This window comes from Culicoides brevitarsis, chromosome 2, assembly GCF_036172545.1.
Source record: "Culicoides brevitarsis isolate CSIRO-B50_1 chromosome 2, AGI_CSIRO_Cbre_v1, whole genome shotgun sequence".
NCBI classification, from domain to species: Eukaryota; Metazoa; Arthropoda; class Insecta; order Diptera; family Ceratopogonidae; genus Culicoides; species Culicoides brevitarsis.
The window spans coordinates 7,789,780-7,808,817 of NC_087086.1; the positions used below are offsets into that span (position 1 = coordinate 7,789,780).

Sequence of the window (19,038 nt, forward strand, 5' to 3'; positions counted from 1 at the left end):
TTTTTTAATTTTTTATATTTTAATTTAATTTAATTAATAAATTTAATTTATTATTTTATTTAATAAATTAAAAACGTTAAAAAAATTAAAATTAAATTAAAAAAAATTATTAACAAGTTGTCAAAGTTTTCTATTATGAACTTTAAGAAAATTTAATTCATGAAAATTTAATTTTTCCATTTATTGAGGAAGAAATGACTTAATGAAAAATTCCATTCACATCTCCCGACATGAACAACGCCCTAAATTTGCCAAATCTAATTCAATCACAAATTTTGCGTCATTTTATCAACCAATCACGTCAAAGTGTACGAAAATCTTGCTCCTCATTGGCTTGTCAAACGCAATGAAAATTGACAGTAAAAGACAACGCGAGGAAAAAATCCCATCGCTCGTCATTAAATGATAAAAAACCAAGGAAAAAACACCTAAAAATTGATAAAAATATCAAAAAACTGTAAAAAGACAAAACCTTTCCATGGATCATTACAACAGAGGACGTAAGTTTCGGAAATTCGCTCAAAATTAAGACTTTAAAAAAATTGAACGCCATTAAAACCTACCCTCATAAATTTTCTTGTGACAATCGATTTTTGCTTTAATTGTCTTGTTTTTTTCGCAGGTTCGCCGTCGAATCACAATCAAAACGGCAGAGATGCCTACAAGCGTGACAGAGATTATCGCGAACAACGGAGACCTTCGAGGTAAGTCTCAAAATATTTTTTCGCCGAAATTTTTCTTCAAATTCATGTTCGTAACACAGGGACCGTGACCGTGAAAAGCATAGCAGATACCGTCGTAGTAGAAGTCGTTCCGATAGTTTCGACAGAGATCGCATTTACAACAAAAAGTCGGAAGATTCGCGAAATAAAAATCGCGATGACGATCGAGGCGGATATGATCGAAATTCCGATGATAGAAATCGAAAATATCGCAGAAGTAGGTCACCGAACAGCAATTACAACAACAAAGAACGGAGACACGATCGCGATTATCGGCGGCATGGATCGCCATCGAGATCGAATCGGAGCAATTATAGTGATAGTGAGGAGAGTTATGGAGGGTAATTTTTAGTTTTTTGATGATTTTTTGGAAAAATTTTAAAATTTGGGGCTTTGACAGATATTCGAATGATGATCAAAGGCGTGGCGGGAATGATACGCCAAACAACAAAATTATCGTGAGAGGATTAGCGCCACATTTAACGGAAGCTGATGTGAGTAATGTCTCTTTCTTTGTTTATTCTTGATGACGTGTTATCGGTTTTTGACACAAATATTGACTTTAAATGCATGGGAGGAATTTTTACGATAATTCAGATAAAGTTTAAATTTTCAGTTGATTTTTTCAAAAAAAAAAAAAAAAAAATTATCAAAATTTTGTGATAATTGATATCAGTTTATTAAAAAATTATTTTTTTTTTAATTTTATAAAATTTATTTTTATTTATTTTAAAGAATAATATTTATTGATAATTTAATTTTTTTCTTCAAAAATTTATAAATTTTTCTTTTAATTTTTATTTAAAAAAATTTTTTTAAAAATTTTTCAATTTTTTTTATATTTTTGTATATTTTTTCGTTCATTTATTTTTACAAAAAGTTTTAAAAAAAATAAAATATTTTAAATAAAAATTTAAAAAATAATTCAAAATTATTCGACTTAAAATTAAATTTTTATAAAATCTATTCAAAGTATTTTTTTTTTAAATAAAAAATTATTTAAATTTTTTTTTTTTTTAATTAAAAAAAATTTAAAATTATTCGACTTATAATTAATTTTTTTTAAATCTATTCAAAATTATTTTTTTAAATAAAAAAATAAAATTTTAAATTTGAAAAATTAAAAAAAAATTGAAATATTTTTAATTTTTTGTTTTAAATATTTTTATTAAAAAGATTCAAATGAAAGGTCTTTCAACTTGTTTTTTTTTCAAAAATTTAATTTTGTTCAATTTTATGAAAAATTTTAATATTTTATTTTATTTTTTACCATAATTCCATAACAAAATGACAAATATTGATAAAATTTTTGAAAAAATTAAAATTTTTTGAAAAAAAAATTAAAGAATCAAATTTTTGGATAGATTTTTTTTAAACTTTCAGTTGATTATCAAATTAATTTTTAAAAAAAATAAAAACAAAATAAAATTAATTTTTAATAAAAAAAGCTCACACTGCAATTTTCTCACACATTTCATACTTAAAATTATTTTCGGTGCATGACACGATTTCACGCTATTATATTTGTTTTCATACATTTTTTCCATTCTAATAATTTTCAATTTAATAAACCAACAATTGAATTGTTTTCGTTATCTTATCAAAAAAAAAAAAAAAAAAAAAAAAAAATGCATTGACCTAAAAAATAATTATTTTTCAAAAATTTCTCATTCCAGATCAACAGTGACTTAATAAATTGCGATCTCGCGCCCCTGTCAATCCATTTGATCCGGAAAACCAAAACAGGTAATTATAAAAATATAAAACCTTAACTTATGTAACTTACAAAAAAGTCACAGAACGTGAGCTTTTTTGTCAAAATATTGCGTAACACGGTAGGTAATAAAAAAAACGCAAGAAAACGACAAAAAATGTCAAAACAACCAAGAAGTGGCTAAGCTTGGCGTGCGAACGAACGTGCTACTACTCCATTGAAACGCAAGAAAAAAAATGGGTAACAAAAAAAATCTGTATGTGAGGTCAAATTTCTCTACATTCTCTACTTAGAAATTTGGTTCTAAACCAAAACTAAAAAAAAACTCAATCGAATTTCCTCCTAATGTTGTTTGTTGTATGAAATTACAATTTTGTGTTTTGATCTCTTGCATTTGATTAGGTGCATCACGAGGCTTTGCGTTCGTGGAATTCGCAACTATTGACGAAGCAAGACGTTGGATGGTTTGTAGAAAGGTATCTCTCAAAAAAACAAAAAAAAAAAAAATAAATGAAAAAAATTCCTGCCCGATGTGTCATCGAACTTGACACACAGAAACACACGAGTGACACGAGAGCTAAGTAGATGTCGTGAAAAAAAGCGAGCGTACCCGAAAAAGTTAACATAAGAGGATAAATTATCTTTTTATATTCTTTTAAAAAATCTTTTTTATTAATTAAACCTTTTTAGCGCTTAATTCATGGAACAATTTTGATGTTAGAAAAATTTGGGAGTTGTCACAATTTTTATGAAATTTTATTTTTTTTTTATTTTTTAAAAAAAATAATTTAATTTATTTGATCGATTTAATTAATTTAAAAAAAATAAATTATTTAATTAAAAATTAAATTAAAAAAATAATTAAAATATTTTAAAATTTTAATTATTTTTAATTATTTTTTTTTAGTTTTAAATTAATTAAAGTTAATTAAAAAAAATTTTTTTTTATAAATTTAAAATTAATTAAAAATTATTTTAAAAAAAAAAAAAATTATTTTAAAATAATAAATAAATAATTCTTTAAAAAAATTATTTAAAATTTAGTAATTATCAATTATTTTAATTTTTTTTTTATAATTATATTTTTTTATTTAATTAATTTAACTAAATAATTTAAATTAATAATTTAAAAAAAATAGAAAACTATAAAAAAATTAAAATTTCATAAAAAACTTCACGTGACAACTTAAATTAATTTCTATCAAAATTTTTAAATGGATTTCCCGGTTAAATATTTTATTAGTAAATCAGGCCTATTATTCCCTCTCTCTCCAATTTTTTATCTCTCTTTTAGTATTTAAAAACTTAAAATCTCAATTTTTATCCAAGTTCCTTTCAAGCTTGATTTATTTTAATTTTCTTTTTATATTTTTGCGTTTTTCTCATTCATCATTAAATTTAAAAAAAAAATCATTCAAACATAAAAAAGAAATAAAAAAGTGCAACAGTAGCCAACATCACTTCTTCAACAGGAGAAAAAAAATAGAAAAATATTTTAAAGAATAGTCGGCACTACATTTGGAGATCAATTGATGACAAAAATTCTCTATGTGATTTCTAATCTCTGGATTTTTTTTTGTATTTTTTCGTTTTATAGGGTCAATTGATTCTGCAAGATCAGTACAGAGCAACAATTCAATATACCTATGGAGAAAAAAGTGGATCTTCTAAGCAGGATGAGAAGCAGTTGACTGATTGGTATTGCGCGAAGGTAATATTTAAAATTTAATTAATTAATTTTTTTAAGTTAAAAAATAATTTTAAATTAATTATTTTAATTTAAATTAATTAATTTTAAATTTAAATTTAATTTAACAATTTTTTATTAATTTAAAAATATTTTTATTTTTTTTATTTTAATTAATTTTATTATTTTTAAAATGTTTTTCAATTTAAAAAATAAATTATCTAAATAATTAAATTAAAATAATTTTTAAAAATTAATTTTTATTTAATCTAAAATTAAATTATTATTTTTTTTTTAAATTAAAAAAATCAAATTATCAAATATTTAATTTTTTTAAAAATATTTTTCAACAATTTTTATTTTTAGTGTGGCGTTTTCAACTTCAAAAGACGTGAAAATTGCTTCAAATGTCAAGCATCTCGGGAAGAAAGCGAAAAAGGAGGCGAAGGAAGTGATGAAGTGTCAAATATTTTAACGAAAAGTAAGTTTTTCTTCATTTTATAAAAAAAATTATTTAATTTTTAATAATTTTCTTTTTAAAACAGAAATAATAATGCGAAATTTGGACACTTTAACTAACGAAGAGCGAATTCTTTGCAAACTACAAGAGGTTGTGCCATCTGTTGTGACAAAAATTTCCAAAATTCTCGTCTGTCGTGATCCCTTAACGCAAACTTCGCGTGGAATTTGTTACTTGCACTTTGATAACTTGGTCGATTCGATGAATTTATTCAACGCATTAAAAGCTCTCGAGCCTCCGTTGGAAATTGATTCGCGCGAGATCCAAGTTTCGTATTGCATTGACTCGGAAAATAAAAGTATTGAGCGCAAAGAGAGCGAAAACAAAGAAACGGAAGCTCCCATGATCGGTCCAATGATGCAAGGCGATGAAAGTTCCGCTTATGCGTACACTTTGGCGGATGTTCCTCGTTTGGCGGAGTACAGTGCGAGTTTGTATGCGAAAAATGCCGCCGAGCAACAGTATTACTTGCAATATTACACGGATTACTACACGTCGCAAATCACGATGGGCACGATGTCGAATTTTCCGACTCAAGCGCAGATGGGCGAAGCGAATAATGGAGCGGAAGTTGCACTGCAGGCGATTCAGAGGAAACAGGGGAAGGCAAGTGGCAGTGCAAAGACGCAACAAACGGTTGCAGAGCAAATTGCGATGAATAAACCGGCGCAGATTCCGAAAGGGGATGACGGGAAAAAGTATCGTGAGTATTTTTTGCTTTTTTTTTCTCATGAAAATTTTTTAAAAATTTAAAAATTATTTTTCGCAAAAAAAAAATTAAAAATATTTTTCATACAAAATAAAAATTGTTTCTTTAAATAATTAAAAATTAAATTTAAAAAAAATATTTAATAATTTTTCAGAAATTTTTACATTAAAATTTAATTAAAAATTAATTTAATTTAAAAATTATTTATAAAAATAATTATTTTCAACTTTCATTATCAAAAAAATTATTAAAAATTTAAAATTATAATTTTTATGCGAATTTTTATTTTTTTGAAAATTAAAAATATTTGAGAAAAATTTTTATACATATTTTTATTTTTATTTTATTTATAAAAAATTTTAATTTTATTTTTTATGAAAAATTAAAAATATTTTTCATATACTACCTAAAATTTAAAAAAAAAATATATTTCTTATAAAAATCGTGTAAAATTTAGCAAAATTTAAAATTTTGATTTTCATACAAAAAAAATGTTTAATTTTAATAAACTTAGGTTTTTAAAATAAATAATTTAAAATTTTATTTCTTAAAAATTATAATAAATTTTATTAAAACTAAAATAAATATTTTAAAATTAAAAATTACAAAATATTTAAAAAAAAATATGAAATTATTTTTTTTTAAATAAAAAATTAAAAAAATATTCTTCTAAAAATTAATAAAAAAATTAAGGTATTTAAAAAAAATAACAAAGTTTTTAATTTTTTAATGAATATTTTAGAACAATTTTAAAACTATTCAAAATGAAAATTATTTTTTAAAATAATTAACAATTAAAGAATTTTAAATTTTATTTATAAAATATTTTTTTTGTTTAAAGTATTTCTGATGAATATTAAAAAAAATAATTAAAAATTTAAATTCTTTGAAATTAATTTTATTAATTAAATTTTTTTTATTTATTTTCAGCTCCTCCAAACCCTTGTTTATACGACGAGACTTCTGGCTATTATTACGACACCCATACCGGCTTATACTACAATCCCGTCTCTCAATATTACTACAACAACGAAACGGGAGCCTTTTTATATTGGGATCACATAAACTCAACTTACATCACTGCTGAAGCTCTCACCCAGCAACAACAACAATCCATCGCCGCTGCTTCTGCTGTCGACGAAACCGCGAAAAAAGACGAAAAAGAGGAAACCAAGAAGGAAAAAAAGGGCAAAGACCCCCAAAACAAAGTTCAAGTGGCGAAAAAAATCGTCAAAGACATGGAACGATGGGCCAAGCAACTAAATCAAAAGAAAGACATGCCAGTGATGCCCTCGCAATCGACATCCTCCGACGAAATGTCCTCAAAACCTGCATCTCGCAAGGAAATGTACGCCGATGTCGGATTTTCCATCCTCGAAAAGAAAGATCACACAACGGGATTAATGAATCTCGTCACTGGCGCCCATGGAACTCCCACAAACAAACTCGTTTCGTACGATTCGGGGTCAGATAACGACGCAGCAGCTCCCGAAGCGCCGCGAAACGAAGCTGATTACGTCGATTTCGAAAAACTCACGTGTAATTTGTGCAAACGCGCGTTCCAATCCGCAGAAATTCTCACAAAACACTTGCGAATGTCCCAATTACACAAAGAAAATTTGGCAAAATATAATTTAACGAACACAAATTCGCCACAGAGCGCTGCCAGTTCATCAAACACGTTCAATAGTTCGTTATCGTATCGAGATCGGGCCAAGGAACGACGTTTGAAGTACGGCGAAGATGATCCGCCGCCCGTGAATAAGACTCGCGAAAGGTTCGAACGAGAGTTGGAACGACAACAAGCGAGTTACAAACCGCCGCCAGCAAAAATTGGAGAAAATAACGTCGGAAATAAACTTTTGCAGAAAATGGGATGGACTGAGGGCATGGGACTTGGCAGAAGTAATCAAGGCAGAACGGATATCATTCAGGCGGAACAACGGAATTCAACTGCTGGATTGGGATCGAAACAGAGCTCGTATGGCGCAGGAGCGGGAGACGATTACAAGTCGTACATAAAGAAAATGATGAAGGCTCGTTATGAGTCGGTAGAGTAAAAAAATTTGGGAGTTACCGTTTTTTAGTAGATTTTATTAAAAATAAATTTCGATGAATTAAAAAAGATTTTTTTTTTAATTTTTTAGTGCTTCAAAATGTGATTTGCTTCAAAAAAGGTAAAAAAAAATCATCAAAAGTTCAAAAGAAGAAAAAAATATTTTTGTCAAATCTTGCTCCAAATGGATAAAAATTTATCAGAGGGCTCTAATTTATCATTTTTAATCATTTTATAACTCAAAACTGCCAAAAAATTCTGCTCCAAAAAAAAAATTTTTTCCTTTGACAAGTTTTGTTTTAAAAAAAATCAAGAGCAAAAAAACTGTATCAAAAACTGTGTCAAAGCTATTTTTGTCAAATCTTGCTCCAAATGGATAAAAATTTGTCAGAGGGCTCTAATTTATCATTTTTAATCATTTTATAACTCAAAACTGCCAAAAAATTGAAACTGAAAAAAAATTTTTCCTTTGACACAGTTTTGTTTTGAAAACTAAATCAAGAGGAAAAAACTGTGTCAAAGTCATTTTTGTCAAATCTTGCTCCAAATGGATAAAAATTTGTCAGAGGGCTCTAATTTATCATTTTTAATCATTTTATAACTCAAAACTGCCAAAAAATTGAAACTGAAAAAAAATTTTTCCTTTGACATAGTTTTGTTTTGAAAACTAAATCAAGAGGAAAAAACTGTGTCAAAAACTGTGTCAAAGTCATTTTTGTCAAATCTTGCTCCAAATGGATAAAAATTTGTCAGAAAATCATTTTTAATCAAACTCAAAACTGCCAAAAAATTGAAACTGAAAAAAAATTTTTTCTTTGACATAGTTTTGTTTTGAAAACTAAATCAAGAGCAAAAAAACTGTGTCAAAAACTGTGTCATTTTTGTCAAATCTTGCTCCAAATGGATAAAAATTTGTCAGAGGGCTCTAATTTATCATTTTTAATCATTTTGCAACTCAAAACTGCCAAAAAATTGAAACTGAAAAAAAATTTTTCCTTTGACACAGTTTTGTTTTGAAAACTAAATCAAGAGCAAAAAAAACTGTGTCAAAAACTGTGTCAAAGTCATTTTTGTCAAATCTTGCTCCAAATGGATACAAATTTGTCAGAGGGCTCTAATTTATCATTTTTAATCATTTTGCAACTCAAAACTGCCAAAAAATTGAAACTGAAAATTTTTTTTTCCTTTGACATAGTTTTGTTTTGAAAACTAAATCAAGAGCAAAAAAACTGTGTCAAAAACTGTGTCAAAGCCATTTTTGTCAAATCTTGCTCCAAATGGATAAAAATTTGTCAGAGGGCTCTAATTTATCATTTTTAATCATTTTGCAACTCAAAACTGCCAAAAAATTGAAACTGAAAAAAAATTTTTCCTTTGACACAGTTTTGTTTTGAAAACTAAATCAAGAGGAAAAAACTGTGTCAAAAACTGTGTCAAAGTCATTTTTGTCAAATCTTGCAAATGGATAAAAATTTGTCAGAGGGCTCTAATTTATCATTTTTAATCATTTTATAACTCAAAACTGCCAAAAAATTTTTGTCAAATCTTGCTCCAAATGGATAAAAATTTGTCAGAGGGCTCTAATTTATCATTTTTAATCATTTTGCAACTCAAAACTGCCAAAAAATTGAAACTGAAAAAAAATTTTTCCTTTGACACAGTTTTGTTTTGAAAACTAAATCAAGAGGAAAAAACTGTGTCAAAAACTGTGTCAAAGTCATTTTTGTCAAATCTTGCTCCAAATGGATAAAAATTTGTCAGAGGGCTCTAATTTATCATTTTTAATCATTTTCATTTTGAAACTCATAACTGCTAAAAAAATGAAACTGAAAAAGAAATTCCTTTGACATGGTTCTTAATTTAGTTTTTAAACTAAATCAAGAGGAAAAAACTGTGTCAAAAACTGTGTCAAAGTCATTTTTGTCAAATCTTGCTCCAAATGGATAAAAATTTGTCAGAGGGCTCTAATTTATCATTTTTAATCATTTTGCAACTCAAAACTGCCAAAAAATTGAAACTGAAAAAAAATTTTTCCTTTGACACAGTTTTGTTTTGAAAACTAAATCAAGAGGAAAAAACTGTGTCAAAAACTGTGTCAAAGTCATTTTTGTCAAATCTTGCTCCAAATGGATAAAAATTTGTCAGAGGGCTCTAATTTATCATTTTTAATCATTTTGCAACTCAAAACTGCCAAAAAATTGAAACTGAAAAAAAATTTTTCCTTTGACACAGTTTTGTTTTGAAAACTAAATCAAGAGGAAAAAACTGTGTCAAAAACTGTGTCAAAGTCATTTTTGTCAAATCTTGCTCCAAATGGATAAAAATTTGTCAGAGGGCTCTAATTTATCATTTTTAATCATTTTGCAACTAACTCAAACTGAAAAAAAAAACTCAAGAGGAAAAAACTGTGTCAATAACTGTGTCAAAATTTTGAAACTCTAATTTATCATTTTTAATCATTTTGCAACTCAAAACTGCCAAAAAATTGAAACTGAAAAAAATTTTTCCTTTGACACAGTTTTGTTTTGAAAACTAAATCAAGAGGAAAAAACTGTGTCAAAAACTGTGTCAAAGTCATTTTTGTCAAATCTTGCTCCAAATGGATAAAAATTTGTCAGAGGGCTCTAATTTATCATTTTTAATCATTTAATAACTCAAAACTGCCAAAAAAATTGAAACTTTTTAATCATTTTGAAAACTAATAAAATTAAAAACTGTGTGAAAAATGTTGAAATTTGAAAATCTAAGCAATTGTTGTTCCTGTTCGTCGATTTTTCTCACATAAAATATCAAAAATCGTAAAAAATTATGACGAATAAAAAACTCTTGATGGAAAATTCTTCAAAATTTATTCCAATTAAAAACTTCAAATGGATTTTTACAATACAGAGCAAGAAAAGAAAAGAAAAAAAATGAAAATCGGATGAAAATTCCCGCATTTCGGGAACAAATAACGTTAAAAATCTCCTCGAGAGCTACTTTAATAATCGTCGCCGCGTGACACAACTTCCTTGCATGACGGGCGCAGCATAATTGTGTGCTCATATTGTGCCGTATAGCATCCCTTGATATCACACAATGGCGGATACGCCTCGACAATTCCCTTATCACACAAATCCTTGAGCGCCATTTGGTATTTCGTGGCGCCCGCACGATCGAGCCAACGTTTGCAGAAGGCAAGTGTTCCGAAGTTCTTGTTAATTGTCGTGAGCAGTGCTTTGGACGATTGCAAGCGCAACGGAACGTACGGCGTCTCAAAGTTCTTCATGTAATGCGAGCAATCCATGTCGTCATGGACAATTCCGCGCCCTGTCGATCCGAACGTTTCGATGGCATAAAATTCGTTTTCTTCCATGCGCGTAGTTTCGCCGCCCTTGACAATCGGGACCGTTTTGCCCGAATGGATGCGATACGGCGAGATGGAGTGCCCGTTGAGGTTGCGAATTGCCTTCACTTGATACGTTTTGCCGTCAATTTCAACTTCGTACGATTCCATGACTTCTTGGATGGCGGCGCCGATGTCGCAAAGTCTCACATCGATACCGGCTTCGCGAATTCCGGCATTTGTCGCTTCCTTGACGGCTTCCATGAGTTTGTTGTACTTTGGGTTCCATGCGTGAGTCCACTAAAATATCAAAAAAAAAAAATAGTTTATTAATTTTGAATAAAAAATCTGAAGGAAAAATTAAAATATTTGACAAAAAATTTTTTTCTGATAGTTTTGATTAAAAACGAAAAATTATATAAAAAATAAAAAAAATTTTATAATTAATCAAAATTAATTTTTAAATAAATTTTGGAAAATTTGAAATATTTTTTTTTTATTTTTTTTAATTTTTTTTTTTTTAAATTTTATTTGATTTTTTTTTTAATTTTTTGAAAATCAAATTAATTTTAGATTTTTTGAAAAATAAAATTCATTTTAAAATAAATTTAATTTAATAAAACTTTAGCTTGAAAAAAATTTTAAAAAATATTAAATGAAAATGAAATTTATTAAAATATTTTTTTTTATGGTACAACAATTCAAAAATTATTTTTAGCAATTATTTTTAAAAATATTATTTAAAAAAAATTATTTAAAATTTAATTTTTTTTTTGATTTTTTAATATTTTAAATTATTTTAACTTTTTAATAATTTTTTCAATGCGAAAATAAATCAAAATTTCAAATTAAAAAAATTAAAATTTTTAGAAATCATTTAAAAATTTCAAGAGTTCATAAAAAAATTATTAAAAAAATATAAAAAAAATTTCAGCAATTGTATTGAAAAAATTAATTAAAAAATTATTTAAGAAAAAAAATCGAAAATTAAAAAAAATATTTTATTGATAAAATTAATAAAACTCACCGCACAATCGATGATGCGTCCCTTGATATGCGTGCCAAAATCGAATTTGACAACGTCGTCATACTCCAAAACCGTTGGATCTCCTGCATTCGGCGTATAATGCGCCGCACAATGATTTCGTGAGCAACCCGTTGGAAAAGCCAAACCAGCTTCCAAACCATTTTCGCCAATTAGCTTTCTCGCGGTATTTTCGAGCTCCTCGCAAATCTGAATCATTGTCATGCCGGGCTTGATGAACTTTTGGATGTGTTTTCGCGTTTGTCGATGCGCCTCCGCCGCGTGTCGCAACTCGTTGTAAATATCCAAATGCAACCGATCCAAATTCCGCTTTTCCTCGCTCGTGAAACGATCGACAGCAGTACGTTCGTCGACGCCTTGTGGCACGGGATGCTTCATGATTTCGCCCTCGGGGAAATTTCCGTCGGGGAAAAGCTGCGAAATTGGAATTGACGGAGGATTTGTTTGTTTGCCTCCGGGAAAAGTTGCGCCGCCGCCGCCGCCACTATTTGCGCCCTTTTTCTTCTTCGGCTTCTTCTTTTTCTTGTCCTTGGCACCTTCGCCGGCAGCGGCATCGTCAGCTGCTTCGTCGTCGTCTTTGTCCTCGTCGCCATTCACGTTTTCCTTTTCCTCTGGTTTTGCGGGTTGTTTCGCGTCACCAGATTCTTCTGCGTATCAAAAAAATAAAAAAAAAGACTCGATAACACACACACACAAACATGCGGTAGAATTTTGAAATGCACTTTACCTGTTTTCTTTGCTTTGTTTTTGGGCTTCTTGGGCTTTTTCTTCTTCTTTGCCGCCTCGGGAGCATTTACTTCTTGCTCTTCGTCAGAAGCAGCTTCGACAACTTCTTGATTTTCATCCATTTTCTTTTCTTCGAGCACTTCCGCACTTTTCTCCATTGTGTTTCGCAAATTGAGTAAACGTCAAAGTTGTCAGTTTGAGAGCAGGTCCGTTCATTATTGGCGATTTTTAAAGGATTTCTTTAAAAAAAAAAATAATTATAAAATAAAAATTAAATAAAATTATAAATTATTAAAAAATTAAATATTGAGAAAAAAAAAAATTTAAAAAATGTTCAATTTTTAATTAAAGGATTAAAAATAATTTTTTAATTATTATGAATTATTAATTAATTATTATATTATTTTTAAAAATATCAAAATTTTGTATAACATGATAAATTTTAATTTCATTTAATTTAACTTTAAAAAGAAAATTTAGTTATTTTTTTTTTAAATTTCTTTTTTGAAATAATTTTTTTTTTCAATTTATCATTATGTAGGTAAATAAATATAATTTTCTTTATTTATAAATTATAAAAAATTCTTTCTTAAATTCTTTATAAAAATAATTCAATTTAAATGTTTGATGAAACAAAATTATATATTTAAAAAAAAAAATCATATTTTTAATCGAATTTTTCGTAAAATAAAATAAAATTATTTTTTATTTAATTATTTTAATAAAATTATGTAACAATATTTAAAAACATTTAAGCCTATAAAAGTTCAAATTTGTGAAAAATTAAAAATTTAATATTATTTATTTTAATATTATTGATAAATATTTAACAAATTTTCTCTTGTTTATTTTAAAAAAAATATATATATTGAACTTTTTGGAAGTTTTAAAAGTATGAATTTTATTTATTTTTATTTTATTTTATTAATTGAATTAATTATATATTGGCTTTATTAAATTTTATTTAATTAAATTTAAATTATTTTAATTTGAATATTTAATTATTTATTAATTTTAATTAATTAACGTTTTAATTTAAAATTATTTTTAATAAATATTTAAGAATAAAATTTAAAAATTATTATTTTATTTTTCTATTTTTTGAATATATTTTTATTATAAAATTTAATTAATTTTTATTACCTACTTAGAGAATTAATTAAAAAAAAATTTAAAAAATAAAGAAAAAAAAAATTTTTTAAAAATAAATTTTCAAACAGAGCCCTTCGCAACTCCATCCCTGTCTACCTTGACATTACGGTGCAATATCGCTTTGGTCCACACCTCGTGTATTTTTTCATACCTCCATCGGCTCTCACACATTTCAATCGATTTTGATAATTTTGCAGTGCGAAACCCCTTGGAAACTATTGAATTGTGTCGTAAAACATCGCAGAAGCAAAAGTTAAGTGAAGATGGTGAGCAAACCCGGAGCAAAAGCGGCTGTTGCCAAGCCCAAAAGTCAGGCCTTTAAAGACAAAAGCAAGCCAGCTGACATTCGTTTGAGCAATATTAACGCTGCAAAAGGTAATTTTCCGCTGATTTTCGGTTCATTCGATGCAGCAACGAAGGAATTTTCCGAAGAATTTATCGATTTTTCGTTTTAAAATGATTTTTCATCATTTTTTCGCATTTTAACCGGTGTCCTCTCGAATCTTCCGTACATGAGTGACATACCTCCCATAGACACCGAATGACTCATGTTTTCGAATTTCACGATTTTTATTAAAAAAATTATTTTTTTTTAGCTGTTTGCGATGCCATTCGCACAAGTTTGGGTCCTCGAGGCATGGACAAGATGATTCAAGCTGGAAACGGCGAAGTCACAATCACGAATGACGGCGCCACGATTTTGAAGCAAATGAATGTCATCCATCCAGCGGCAAAGATGTTGGTTGAATTGTCACGTGCGCAAGACGTCGAAGCTGGAGACGGTACGACATCCGTTGTTGTTGTTGCCGGCGCCTTATTGGAAGCTGTCGAGAAACTCTTGAACATGGGAATTCATCCGACGGCGATTTCGGATGCTTTTCAAAAGTGCGCCCGCAAAGCTGTCGAAATTTTGACGGAAATGTCGAAGCCATTGGAGTTGACGGACATGGAAAGTCTCGTAAAAATCGCTTCAACGTCGCTAAATTCGAAAGTTGTGTCGCAGCAAAGTAGTTTGTTGGCTCCGATCGCTGTCGATGCCGTGCTTAAAGTCACCGAACCAGGCAAGGAATATTCCGTTGACTTGAAAAATATCAAAATTGTTCGCAGTTTGGGCGGCACGATCGAAGATACGGAGATGATTGATGGTTTGGTCTTCACACAAAAGTCGTCGGGAGTCAATGCACCGAAACGCATCGAAAAAGCAAAGATTGGATTGATTCAATTTTGCATTTCTGCACCAAAAACTGATGTGAGTTGATTTTTAATTGGATTTTTTGAAGGATTTTTCAATAATTTTTTAAATAAAATTTTAGATGGATCACAGCGTGGTTGTTTCTGACTATGCCGCCATGGATCGCGTGTTGAAAGAGGAACGTGCCTACATCTTAAACATCGTTAAACAGATCAAGAAGGCAGGATGCACAGTATTACTTGTCCAAAAATCAATTTTACGGTGAGTTTTTAATTATTTTTTCTTTAATTTTTTTTTTAAGTCAAAATTTTCTTTTTTGAAATTAAATTATCACTTAAAATAATTAAAATATTATTTCGAAAAATGTTAAATTTAATTTTGAAATAAAAAATTATTTTTAAAAAATTTAAAATCAATTAATTTCAATAAATTTCAAATTTTTGAATAATTTTTTTTTTTTATTTTAAATTTAATTTGAAAAAAAATTTTATTTTTATTTTAAAAAAATTAATTAAAATTAAAGTTTAAAAATAAATCTTATTTTCAAAAATTAAATAATTTTTGTTCAGCAAAAATAAAAAAAATTAATTTTAATTAATTTTTTTTTAATTAAATTAAAAATATATTAAATTTAAATTTAATTAATTAATTTTTAATTAATATAAAATTTACTTTAATTTAATTTTTTATTAATTAATTTTATTTTTTTAAATTTTTTTCTGAAGTTTCTGAAATTAAAATTCATTAGATTTAAAAAATATTTTTTTTTATTAATTTAATTTTTTTAATTAAAAAAAAAAATAGAAAAAAAATCTCAATTAATTCATATTTACATAAAGTTTTAATTTTTTATTATTTAAATTATTCAATTTAATTTTTATTGAAATTTTTTGAATATTTTTTAAGTTTTATTTTAGAAAAAAAATTATCTAAATTTAGTCTCAAAAAAAAAAAAATAAAAATAAATGATCAATAATTAATAATAATAATGATCAACAATTAAATATTTAACTTTAATTTAAATAATCTAATTAAATTAAATAAAATAAAAAAAAAATAATTTTCAGGGAAATAATGATAAAAATTTAAAATTTTTGTCAAATTGTTTCCTAAAAATTTTTATATTTTTTTAAAATATGTAAAAACTCTTTCTAAACAATTTTTTTTTCTTCCACAGTGATGCCGTTTCCGACTTGGCACAACACTTTTTGGACAAAATCAAGGTCATGGTTGTCAAAGATGTCGAACGCGAGGATATTGACTTCGTCTGCAAAACCCTCAATTGTCGCCCGATCGCCTCTTTGGACCATTTCGTGCCCGAAAATCTCGTAAATGCCGATCTCGTCGAGGAAATCTCCTCTGGCACGAACAAATTCGTCAAAGTCACTGGCATCCAAAATCAGGGACGCACCGTTTCCATCATCGCTCGTGGCTCCAACAAACTCATCTTGGAAGAAGCCGAACGTTCGTTGCACGATGCTTTGTGCGTCGTTCGTTGCTTGGTCCGCAAACGTGCTTTGATTGCTGGCGGCGGAGCTCCCGAGATCGAAATGGCTTTGCAATTGGCGGCTTACGCTCAAACACTCGAAGGTGTCGATGCGTATTGTTTCCGCGCCTTTGCCAACGCTTTGGAAGTGATTCCGTCGACACTCGCGGAAAATGCTGGCTTGAATCCGATCGCGACAGTGACGGAATTGCGAAATCGCCATGCGCAGGGAGAGAAAAATGCCGGAATTAATGTGAGAAAGGGAGCGATCACGGATATTTTGGCGGAAAATGTCATGCAACCGTTGTTGGTTTCGACGTCATCCATCACCTTGGCCTCCGAAACTGTTCGATCGATCCTCAAAATTGACGATATCGTCAACACATTCACATAAGAAGACACTTTGCATACTCATAAACATTAATTTTTTGTTCATTTTATCACTAATGCTTTAGTTTTTTTTTTCGCTTGAAACGAGATGATGATCAACTAACATTTAAATTTAATATGTAATAATTAAAAATCGTACTAAGCGACTATTTTTTCACATTTAGCACCGATGTCAGTTATTTTTAAATGGATACAAATAAAAATCAAGCTTTATCACCCTAAAAAAAATTTTTTTTTAAATTTTATAAATTAATTTTTATTTTTTTTAATTAATTAATTTATTTATTTAAATTATAATTTAATATTAAATTATTTTTTTTGATTCAAAAAATTTTTTTTTAATATTTACTTTTTTATACAAAATGACAATTTTTTTAAAGTTTACATTTCAATATTTTTGCTATTTTTTTAAATTAAAAATAGAATTCAGAAAAATTTTCATACAAAGCATCAAAAAAATAAATTTGATAATTTTTCTTAAAATTTTTCCCATTTTTTAAGTACAAACATTTTTAATAAAATTTTTTTTTGAGTTCAATTTTAATTTTCAATAAATTTTTGATATTTATCAAATTAAAAAATTAAACAAAAAAAAAATAAATTTTTAAAAATTAATAAAAAAATAAAGTTTTAAAAATATAATTAGTTTTGCTTAATTATTTTTTTTTTTAATTTTAAAAACCTTAAAAAAAATTTTTAAAAATTAATATTTTTTTTTATCAGGTATGTTTTTTAAAAAAACTTTTAAAAAATATTTAAAACATTTAAAAATTATTTAAAATTTTTAAAAATTAAGAAAAAGCAAATATAAAAAAAATTTCAAAAATTAAAAAAAAAATATTAAATTTTTTTAACTGCCCAAGGAAATTATTAAAGCTGTTTTTTCTTAAAAAATGGGCTTAAATTTTATGAAAAATTATCTTTTTTTTCTTTTCAACGCAAATCTAATTTTCAATCAATATCTTTTCAAAAAAAAAAAAATTAAAATTTGTTTGAAAAATTGTTGAATAATATTTTGTGGTCAAAAAAAAAATTTAAATAATTTTTTTTAAATTTGTGTTGAAATTTTTTTAAAAATTAAATTAATTTTCTGAATATTAAAAAATTAAATTAATTTTAAATTAATTTTTTGAATATTAAAAAATTAAATTAATTTTAAATTAAATTAAATTAATTAATAAATTTACCCAAAAAAATTTTTTAAAAATTTCCAAATATTATTTTTGATTAATTTTTTAAGTATTTTGCTTCATTTTTGACTTTTCCCATGAAAAATAAAATAAAAACTCCTCATTTAATTTAAAAATAAAAAAATATTTTTATTTCTTGCTCATCGGTTCAAACGCATCCGGCATCCGTTCAATCAAATATCTATTCAGCGCAACATACATAATTGGTACTCCGGGAATTTTCCTAATTCTCCTTTTCAGTTCCTTGTCATTTGTGGCTACAATGTAACATTTATGCTGACTAACACGATTCACGATGCAATCATCGGCATAAATCCCTTTGTGCATGCAGTGAATCCTCTCAAAACGCGGATCTTTGATGATTCTCAGCGCCAATTTGTATTTCGGTCCAAGCGATTCCAATTCAGCAAGCACGCAATCCGTGATATAAGGCGTGCATTTGGCATAAAGGCAATCCATCATGTTCTTATAAATGTCCAATTTGTTCTTGATACTGAAATTAATGAAATTCGTATCGAGAATTATGTGGTAAGGAGGTCCCAGTTGCGTATTGTATTCGAAAAATAGCGCGGAACTCGCTTGTGGCTTCTCCATGACCTTCAATTTGTTCGGATCTTCCTTCTTGGGCTTCGCAATGCGATCTTTTGCCTTTAAACGGGCATCGCTGAGACTGATTTGGCGTTTAAGTTGAGCATTTCGTTGGAGAGCTGCTTGACGGATCTTTTTGCGTTTGCCCTGAAATTGATTTGGAAATTTTTTTTAAAAGAAATTTTTAAGAAAAAAGGTTTAAAACTCACCATTTTTGAAAAATTTAGCTAAATTTCAATGGAAATTAATAGAAATCAGTGAAAAATGGGGAAATTGATGAGCTCACGTGTGGTTTGTTGTTATTGAATTAGCGTGAAGGCGAATTATCAATTTCATTCGTCTCACAAAATTAGTTCTGAATTTCGCCGCAGGAAATTTGGAGGCAGTGTTAGAATGAAATTTTGATTGCATACATTTGGGAGTTGATTTGCTCCTTATTTTATGTAATTTTTGATAAATTTGAGGATTTTATGCGAAAATTTAATTTTTAAAAATTATTTTTTATAAATTTAAGAATTTTTTGTAATTCAGAAAAA

At 27.4% G+C, this 19,038-nt stretch overlaps 4 protein-coding genes across 4 annotated transcripts; 2 read left to right on the forward strand and 2 right to left on the reverse strand.

Annotated features, from left to right (window-relative positions):
* The first annotated feature begins 365 nt into the window (after positions 1 to 365).
* LOC134829620 (RNA-binding protein 5-like) lies at positions 366 to 7,457 on the forward strand. The gene is made up of 10 exons (XM_063842794.1): positions 366 to 500; positions 623 to 704; positions 764 to 1,063; positions 1,123 to 1,216; positions 2,399 to 2,468; positions 2,839 to 2,912; positions 4,034 to 4,147; positions 4,490 to 4,604; positions 4,669 to 5,346; positions 6,283 to 7,457. Exons 1-10 carry the CDS (start codon positions 479 to 481, stop codon positions 7,410 to 7,412), a joined length of 2,679 nt encoding a protein of 892 aa, XP_063698864.1. The 5' UTR covers positions 366 to 478; the 3' UTR covers positions 7,413 to 7,457.
* Positions 7,458 to 10,240: 2,783 nt separating this feature from the next.
* LOC134831116 (methionine aminopeptidase 2) lies at positions 10,241 to 12,664 on the reverse strand. Its single transcript, XM_063844769.1, has 3 exons — positions 12,506 to 12,664; positions 11,761 to 12,425; positions 10,241 to 11,033 (listed from the first exon to the last, which is right to left on the reverse strand). Exons 1-3 carry the CDS (start codon positions 12,660 to 12,662, stop codon positions 10,389 to 10,391), a joined length of 1,467 nt encoding a protein of 488 aa, XP_063700839.1. The 5' UTR covers positions 12,663 to 12,664; the 3' UTR covers positions 10,241 to 10,388.
* A 1,106-nt stretch (positions 12,665 to 13,770) lies between these two features.
* LOC134829497 (T-complex protein 1 subunit delta) lies at positions 13,771 to 16,944 on the forward strand. The gene is made up of 4 exons (XM_063842578.1): positions 13,771 to 14,031; positions 14,253 to 14,905; positions 14,970 to 15,109; positions 16,026 to 16,944. Exons 1-4 carry the CDS (start codon positions 13,920 to 13,922, stop codon positions 16,726 to 16,728), a joined length of 1,608 nt encoding a protein of 535 aa, XP_063698648.1. The 5' UTR covers positions 13,771 to 13,919; the 3' UTR covers positions 16,729 to 16,944.
* Positions 16,945 to 18,017: 1,073 nt separating this feature from the next.
* Positions 18,018 to 18,815, reverse strand: LOC134830519 (rRNA-processing protein FCF1 homolog). The gene is made up of 2 exons (XM_063844029.1): positions 18,712 to 18,815; positions 18,018 to 18,649 (listed from the first exon to the last, which is right to left on the reverse strand). Exons 1-2 carry the CDS (start codon positions 18,712 to 18,714, stop codon positions 18,044 to 18,046), a joined length of 609 nt encoding a protein of 202 aa, XP_063700099.1. The 5' UTR covers positions 18,715 to 18,815; the 3' UTR covers positions 18,018 to 18,043.
* Between the last annotated feature and the right edge of the window lie 223 nt (positions 18,816 to 19,038).

Coding starts and splice junctions, on each gene's coding strand:
- LOC134829620 (XM_063842794.1), top strand. CDS start 479: ATGGATCATTACAACAGAGGAC. Junction 4,605..4,668: donor GTCAAATATTTTAACGAAAA/GTAAGTTTTTCT, acceptor TTTTTAAAACAG/AAATAATAATGCGAAATTTG. Junction 5,347..6,282: donor GGATGACGGGAAAAAGTATC/GTGAGTATTTTT, acceptor ATTTATTTTCAG/CTCCTCCAAACCCTTGTTTA.
- LOC134831116 (XM_063844769.1), bottom strand. CDS start 12,662: ATGGAGAAAAGTGCGGAAGTGCTCGAAGAAAAGAAAATGGATGAAAAT. Junction 12,426..12,505: donor AAACAAAGCAAAGAAAACAG/GTAAAGTGCATT, acceptor TTTGATACGCAG/AAGAATCTGGTGACGCGAAA. Junction 11,034..11,760: donor GACGCATCATCGATTGTGCG/GTGAGTTTTATT, acceptor TTGATATTTTAG/TGGACTCACGCATGGAACCC.
- LOC134829497 (XM_063842578.1), top strand. CDS start 13,920: ATGGTGAGCAAACCCGGAGCAAAAGCGGCTGTTGCCAAGCCCAAAAGT. Junction 14,032..14,252: donor CAATATTAACGCTGCAAAAG/GTAATTTTCCGC, acceptor ATTTTTTTTTAG/CTGTTTGCGATGCCATTCGC. Junction 15,110..16,025: donor GTCCAAAAATCAATTTTACG/GTGAGTTTTTAA, acceptor TTTCTTCCACAG/TGATGCCGTTTCCGACTTGG.